Genomic DNA, 8,873 nt, shown 5'->3' with positions numbered 1-8,873 from the left:
AGGAAGGGATAAATAGGCTAAGACTCAAAAGTCGTCTAATAGGTGAATATATGGACCGTGTGCAACATTAATGCATTAAGCTACTTCCAACGACCCACGTTTCGGGTTGAGCCTTTACACTTAATTGTTAGTAATTAATTCACTCATCGACAGAGACGTGTGAAATATAATCCAACCGTTTAACATAATCACCCAAAATTTATTGAGTATCAAAACCAACACTGTGTTTGCAAAGGGTCTCCAAGCATTTTGCTTAGAAATAAAGGTTTTTTGCTGTGGTCAAATAAGTGTTTTTTGATTTTTAAAAAAAAAACATTTTTTTTTTAAAGTTTTTAGAAAATTTCAAATCTATAAAATCTCTAAATTCGGATTAAACGTGAAGTTGCATAGCTCTTTTAATGTCACTTTTTATATTTACAATATTGTCCCTAATATTTTAATAAAATCTCAAATATATCCAAATTACGCAGTAAACCTAGGAAAATGAAAACTTTTGAACTCTCTAAGCCTTAATCTTCAACTTACCTCCTTCTCTCTCTAGAGGTAACGAAAATATGGACCATTTATTGATGTATAATGTTGTTTTGGCTTCTATATAATTCTTTGATAGTTAAAATATGTATCACATAGTTTCGAGAAAGATTTCTGTAAGCAATTTTATTTCCAAAGTTCTTTGATCCTAAAGAATCACAAGTTTGATCTCCAGTTATTTGTTTGATTCTAAAAGTTCTATAGAATCACAAGGATTTTATAGAAATAAGTACGTGCGAAATTTTAATGTAATATGATATTATAATAAAATAATATGATGATAAATTAATTAAAATATTTATTTAAATTGATTTTATAGGATATGAAAAATATTACGCGATAAAAGATAAATTATTGTTTAATTAAATAAATACGTAGCCTTTGTTTGACAACCATTCTTTCAAAACTCTCCTTCTTTCTCATACTCATTTTTAATCATAACTTTTCACAATAAAATATTCTTTACATAAACTTAAAGCGTTTTCATACTTTTTGACTACATATTCTCCAAAAAAATTACTATTTAAAAACGCATTCTTCTCAAAAATGAATGTAAAACGGAGTGTAGTTTGTACAAGTCATAAAACAAAAGTTATAAATTGAGAGCGCTATTCACAATAATTATTGCGTCAAACACACCCTTAAGCACCTATTATATGTTTGAGAATAAAATTCCTTTGAAGTTAAAATCGATGACATTACGTAAACCATAGAGTAGATGACATACAACATAACATGAACTTCATGCATTCGTGAGTTCAAGCATTTTTCTTCTTCTTCGTCTGTACAAATGATCAGTTCAAGCACTGCCTCAAATTAACCATTGCCATACTCATTTCTTAAAATTAAAATTGAACCAATGAAAAAGGAAATAATTCTTCAATACCAGGAAAAAAACTGGTTAATGTCAGCATTTATTTAAATATCATAATCACAGAAGGGCACATACAGCTTCTATGGACAAAGACCACAATGATCTGTTATTTTACAAAGAATATAAAAATTATATTATAAGAAATAAAGGGAAATAAAAGAATAGCTTGGTGTCATTGATTATCTGATTGCTGCTGCAGTAATAGTGATATCAGATCACAAGAGATTGATTTGATTGCAATCTATGATTTAATGATCTTCAACTTCCATCAAGCTTTGTATTACAATATTTGCAGCATTTGTCACAACATCCGACCAATTCCTATCACCATACAAAAAGAAGCAAGATAAGAAAAACATATTTTAGTTAACAATTAAATCTTAATGATAGCAAAAAAGTAAGGATTATGACATTTTGCCAAATGCAACGACAGAATTGCAGGGTGCAATAGATGATTAGATAGAAAAGCTAACTATATTTTAAACAGTTCAATGATAGAATGTCATATGACATTATATCAACTTTCCTATCTACCTATATGACATTGAAGCATGATTCATGATTGAAAAGGTAAAGATGATTAATAAAGTAAATTTATCTCACCCCTTTTGGGAGTCGAATGTGAGTCCAACGGTGTACTTAGCCTCATCGAGTGCCAAGTTGAACCTCTCCACCTCCTTCTGCGGGATGCTTCCATTGTTGATGACACCAAGTTCCGATGGCTTAACGTCACAAAAAATAGGGATAATTTTCTTCTTTGTTTCCAGCATGAGAGCCAATTCGTGAAGGCAAAAATACGATTCACAATAACGTGGGGAGAAAACCAACACCCCAACTTTGCAACCAATAATTGCATCATTAATTTTCTCGAATAGTTTGTCACCTGGCTTCATGTTCTTGTTGTCCAAGAATGGACGAAATTTAAGCCTGTAAAGATGATCGTACAACAACGAAGCCATTGTTCGCTTTGTGTCTGTACCTCTGTGGTTAATGAAAACATCACACGGTGCTCGAATGATTTTGTTCATAATCATTTGGTTTCGACTCCCACTACCAGAAGAAGACGATGTAACGGAGACAGCATTGGGATGTCGATGATTTATGGGATTTTCGTCTACGAATTTATCTAGTACATCCATCTGTCGATAACGACTTTCAGTGATGGATTTGTCCGAAAGAGCGATTTTTGGTAGTGTCTGGTGGTTAATAACATTGCGTTTCAACAAATTCTTGGCCACTGAACGCTGCATTTTTTTTTTCTCTCTCTGTATTTTGGGTTCGAATTTCTGTATTTTTGATGAAACCCTAATGCCCGTTTACAGTGTTGTGATCTTGTTCTTTGCTTTCATATATGGTTATGTGTATATATAATGATCAAAGTTAGTGCTGAATTAATTCTCTCTCTTTTTAAAACTAACAAACAGTCTTAAATTTGACGTTGATTTTCAACAAAGTTGTAAAAAACTTGAATTATTTGACTGCTTCTTAATTCTTATGCTATGAAATTACATTTTCTGATCCTTCAAATACGTTTTTTTGACCTTATATTGTCACTACATGCATTTACAGACAAAAAGTATGTGTACATACTGCATATAGAAATGTGGCCGACAAACTGACAAAAGCTAAGAACTGAATGTTCCCCTAAACGTATTGAGAATTTTCTGGGAAGTTAGAAAACTTGTTAATTTTGAAAACTGTTCTTCATTGCCCTAATAAAACTGGAAATTTGCAGTGGATGTTCAAAACCTTTCAAAATAGTATAGATAATGTCCCAAATCTTTAAATCGTAAAAGTTACATCTCAAATCTTTTAAAAATGTGCGGCGAAAGGACATATAGACAGTCAACTAACAAATTTTTAGATGAAAACATTTAGAGGTCCTTTTGACATACATTTACTAAAAAATTTGGAACTAATTTTGAAAGGTTTGGAACCTCAAATGCAATTTCCTTTGTTTTAAATAATGAAAAATTAAAGGATAAAACCGGTTGTACAAACTACAGCCCCTCCATTGTAAAGGGCTATAACCCGTGCTGTGTGCCGAGCTGTGCACACAACATGGTTCAAAATTAAAAGACAATTTTTTTCCTCTTCAAAATTAGTGAAATGCTGTCAACTAATAAATTTTTGGACGAAAATCGTTTAGAGGTCCTACCTAACATTTTTGAAAGGTTTGGAATGTATTTGCTTTGGTTTAAAGGTTTGGATCATGTCCGCACTATTTTCAAAGGTTTGAAACCTTCACTGCAATTTTTTCTAAAATATTTGTATCATAGTGCTTTTTTTGTTTGAGCCTCATTTTTTTTTAATGTTTTTTTTTTTTTTTGGGCCTTTTTTTTTTTTTTTTTTTTTTTTTAACTTATTTTCAATCACACATTTTCTTTTAAAATAATATTAAACGTAAATTGAAAATTTTTCTTTATTTTTAACCACACATTCTCCAAAAATCACAATTCAAAAATGCATTATTTTCCTTTCAAAATCGGGCTCAAACAAGAATCTTATCTATTTAACATATACTTTTTTGAAGATTTTCATTGTCCATTAGTGGAAGACATTTTCATCTAATCCCCCGTTTGGCCCCCACTATTTGAATTTATGATGGGGGAATAGTATTTTTTTGAAAAATTGATGGTTATAGAAGAATGAAAAGTTTTCGATTTGCGTATAATATTATTTTATTGACGATTGTGTTATTTAAAATAGGAGAAAGAATAATTTAAATTAAATTGATGAGTTTTAATGGGGGCAAACGGGGTAATATTGATGCACGTATATTCATGATTGACTAAGCACACCTTCCAGGTAACACATGTATTCAACCTTTATGAATTGGAGTAACAAATACTAGTCATAAAAGAATCTTTTAGTAGTAATGTCACAATCAACACGCTTAAGAAACGAGTTCGTTTAGAGAATAGTCGAAGAATTAGGAAACAAATAATTTATTGGTTTCATCTGGAGTAATTGATTTGATCAAATCAACGAATTAGTTTATTTGGAAGAATATCGAAATTAGATAAAAAGTTTTTGAAATTCGCAAAAGGTCTATAATTTTTAAAGAAATTAATTTTTTTAAACTAACAAAACTCTAAGAATGTAATGTAAATATGTTGAAAAATACGGGTCATTGGTCATCTATGTGGAGTGATCCGACCCGCAAGATATAAAAGTGAATTATATTAAAATATTTTTAATAAAATTCAAACCCATAACTTTTCTCAACTTCCTACAACTTTCCTCACTTTTGTCTTGACAATCGGGAAAAGAAAAGATGGTCGAAAATATGATAATATTCATATGAAAAATACCACCAAAATTGAAAGTGCCAAAACCACATTTTTGGTATGAAAACCCACGAAAATTAAGCACTTAAATTGTGGATACTGATCTTCTTTGTGATTGAAATTGGGACCGTTGGAGTGCGAAAAAATGCTCATTTTTGGAAAGTGCAGTGATCTAACAACAAATATTTTGAGCATTTTTATCTATTCAAGTAAGAATTCTTAAACCGAATATATGTTCATGCATGCTTCAAATTCTTTCGAAATATGTAGACACTAAACCTAAAATATCACAAAAATAAATAAATATATCAAAAGTATAATAAATAATAAAAGAGTTTATAATTTCTATCATAGTGAAAATATATCCGTTTGACTACCTAAACGTTAATATTTAGCACAAAATTTTGAATCTCGTGTATTTATCATTTCCCCCACAATGGCTTCATGAAATGATTCCTATTCCTTGAATTCATGACTAAAATTCGATCAAAGTGTCTAGTTGTGCATAAATTTTCCCTTTGTTTTTATCATTATTACTAGCACATGTGTACATATACAAATGCCACTAAGAAATATATCAATAAGCAAATAAAATGCGATGTTAGTGAGATTTTGAAACAGCTTATACTTGTCAAAATAAACTATAATTTTGTCTTCATTTTGTTCTTATACCATTCTTCCTTTTCCAAATAAAAATAAATAAATTGTCGCCCATTTGCTACTAGTCTTTGAAAAGACATGGTGTCAATTTTTCTGTATTGGGCTGCTCGGTTGCTTTGAATTTTTGACCTATTTATTTATGCAGTATATCATTTATTTTTATTTTTTTAATCTATAAGCATCCAAAATAAATAAATAAATAAATAATTGGTTGGTCACGGTTATAATAGTAGACGAAGAAGACTTTGTATTAATTGCTATGTGAAGGACAAAAATTGGGTTATAGTTATGACTTGTTCATGTAAACTACGATTAAGCCCCTGTTTAATTCACATTCTTTGAAAAAAAAAATATTTTTAAATATTATTTTGACATCATTTTAATCACACATTTTTCAATAAAATAATATTATACGTAAATTCAAAACTTTTCTTTATTTTTTAACTACGCATTTCTCATCAATTTACTATTTAAAAATTCATTCTTATCAAAAGAATGGAACTCAAAAAAGATGTAAATTCATGCGGAAAACATTTACGTAGAAAAAGTTAATTAGTCATCACATGCAGTTTTTAGTAAAGATATCTGGTTAGGGCATAACTCATAATTTAAAATATAATTAAATTAATGTCGAACTTATATATGTGTAAAATTTGAGAATCACTTGTTAACATAAACTGGCGTTAAAGGCCCATTTGATAGGGGTTTTTACTTCTTGAAAAAATGTCTTTTGAGAAAGTAAATTGAATTAGCTTTCTCTAAAAAAAAAAAAAAAAAAAAAAAAAAAGTCAAATAATTACTTTCTTTAAATTAGCTAAATATGTTCAAAAGTATTTTTTTAATCTTAAAGTAACTTTTAATTTTTCAAAAGCCTTACTAACCGAGCCTAAGCAAAGAAAATGTTAAAACAGTAAGTTGCTTAGGTAGGCATGTCAAAAGAGTCGAGCCGCTCGACTCGTCGAAATAGGGTTTGTGGGCGGTTCGAGCTCGTAAAATCACAAACCCGAACACAAGCGGGCCTTGTCAGAAGGCAAGTGTCTTGCCTTAAATACGAGCCACACGCGAGCGGCTCGTTATATAATAGTTACTAAAATGATCATCTTTTAAAAAAAGTGACCGTTTTGGTCACTTTTTCAATGACTGTTTGGTCACTGTTTTTTATTTTTTATTTTTCCCTTCTACGATAAATACCTCTTAACTCCCCTCTTTTTTTTTATATAAATTACTCAATCACTACTTCAACTCTCTCAAGTCTAAACTCTCTTGTCGACAAAATATACAATATCGATTCAATTTTTACAGTTTATCAGTTATAATTTCAATTCATCAAATTCTCACAATCTCACTATATTTATATTTTTCTAGTTATTATATTTAGATTTCATCATAAACAATCAAACAAATGGACCAACGCTCATTTGTTGAGAGCTTATTCGATACGGGATGTGGACCACATCATGGCGAATCACCTAGGACACCGCAAAGTCAATTTTCAAATGAATTTGTCAATCTCAATGACATACCCATACCTGAAGATGTTCACATTCACGGTCAAGAAAACCACAATCCAATTGATTTGGATTATATTAACGTTCCCGAAGCGGAACATGAGGACGAAGATGTCGAATTAAACATCTCAGATGCAAGGGGAAAGCGAAAGGGTAAAAAACAAGCAAAATGTTGGGATCACTTTAAGTTGATGTCAACGGGAAAAGTCGTCGATAACCTTGTAGAATCTAAAGTAGTATGTAAATACTACCAACAAAGATTAGCATGGCAAAAAGGAATTGATACCACCCATCTCAACCGCCACTACAAAGCATGTATGGCCAGACATGAATTTCTTCCAGCTGGTTAAACACAATTACAATTTGGCAGTCCAGATGCCGGTTCTACGACTTCACCCCTATCCACGTGGGTGTATTCGGAGGACAATATTCGAACCGGAATTGTGAAATTTGTTGCCGCCACTGAGTTGCCTCTGGCTGTTGCAGACAACCAACACTTCGTCTCGTTCGTGAAAGAATATCAGCAACCAAGGTACATTGGAGTAAGTCAAAACACTTTTCGTGCCGATACAATACAATATTTCAATAATTCAAAACAACAATTAATTATGAATTTGCAACAATATGGGGATATATGAGAAGGGGTTAATAAAAGAGCATATATAGCTGCAACCACACACTATATAGACCCACTTTGGTGCATGCATAAGAAAATTATTGCTTTTAGAATTATTGAATTTCCTCACAATGCTAATAATATATATAATGCTTTTATTAGTATTGTTAGATAATATAATTGCGAAACCAAAATTTGGTCTTATACATTTCATAATGCTAGTGTTAATAAGGTAGTCGTCGATAAATTGTGTAGGATATTTCAACCTAATTTTGGTGGGTATTTGTTTCATATTCATTGTGTATGTCATATCTTGAATTTAATCGTACAAGATGATTTAAAATATATAAATGATAAGCTTCAAAGGATTAGAAATGCATTAGTATATATTACGATCTCTCCTAATAGAAAACAAGTATTTAAAGATTTTTGTGTCAAACTAGGGGTGACGACTGCTAAAACATTTATTAGCGACGTAGGTTATAGATGGAACTCTACTTACTTGCTATTAAAGTCATGTGAAAGTTTCGAAAATTTAATAACTGACTTTTATAACAATAGACACATTAGAAGTGATAACGATAGTATGTTAAATGAATTCGATTGGATTTTAGTTTTGAAAGTTAAATGATTTTTGACATCTTTTTATAAGACCACAAAGATTTTATCCGGCGTTTATTATCCCACAAGCTGTATGGTACTTGAATGCCTTCATATAATTACAAGAACAATCGATAAATATAAAAATGATCATACTTTTAGTGAAATTATAATTGCTATGGAATTAAAGTTTAGAAAATATTGGAAGGAACTACCCATGTTATTTCCTTTAGCATGCGCAATGGACCCCCGATATAATATTTCGGGAATTAAATACGTAATTAATCAAATCAATAAAGTTTTAATATTGATACACTTATCACCTATAAGAATTTAGAGCAAATATTATATGGAATGTATGATTTATATGCGGAAAGAATGGGTGCGAATGTTAGTCGGGTACCTTCTGCACCTACTCCTTCGGCTGAAATTGAAGAAGATGATGCCGAAATAATGAATTTATTTCAAGACATTAATACATTTAGATATGATGCAACTGCAATGTATTCATCTAATATCATGTCATCTACATTTGCATATCATCAAACATCGATCGAAACTCAAAATACGATGCTTGCCAAATTAATTGATTACTTCAATCATAATATGCCAACAGACAGAACAATTAAAAAAAGTTCAGAAGAAGTAATTGAATTCTAGGGAAAGTATGAAAGACGTTGGTCAATTGTTTCTGCAATTACGAAAGATCTGCTAACACCTCCGGTTAGCACTGTTGTTTCGGAGTCCACTTTTAGTGCAGGTAAAAGGGTTTTGACCAATATCAGGAGCCGACT

At 30.8% G+C, this 8,873-nt stretch overlaps 1 protein-coding gene across 1 annotated transcript; it reads right to left on the bottom strand.

The window, feature by feature from the left end:
• Positions 1-1,528: 1,528 nt before the first annotated feature.
• LOC111396476 (protein PHLOEM PROTEIN 2-LIKE A5-like) lies at positions 1,529-2,631 on the bottom strand. Its single transcript, XM_023022904.1, has 2 exons — positions 2,009-2,631; positions 1,529-1,726 (listed from the first exon to the last, which is right to left on the bottom strand). Exons 1-2 carry the CDS (start codon positions 2,542-2,544, stop codon positions 1,654-1,656), a joined length of 609 nt encoding a protein of 202 aa, XP_022878672.1. The 5' UTR covers positions 2,545-2,631; the 3' UTR covers positions 1,529-1,653.
• Positions 2,632-8,873: the final 6,242 nt, after the last annotated feature.

This window comes from Olea europaea, chromosome 6 (genome assembly GCF_002742605.1).
Source record: "Olea europaea var. sylvestris chromosome 6, O_europaea_v1, whole genome shotgun sequence".
Classification (NCBI taxonomy): Eukaryota; Viridiplantae; Streptophyta; class Magnoliopsida; order Lamiales; family Oleaceae; genus Olea; species Olea europaea.
Note: the sequence above shows the minus strand (reverse complement) of the source record. Positions and strands in the feature narration are given on the sequence as shown.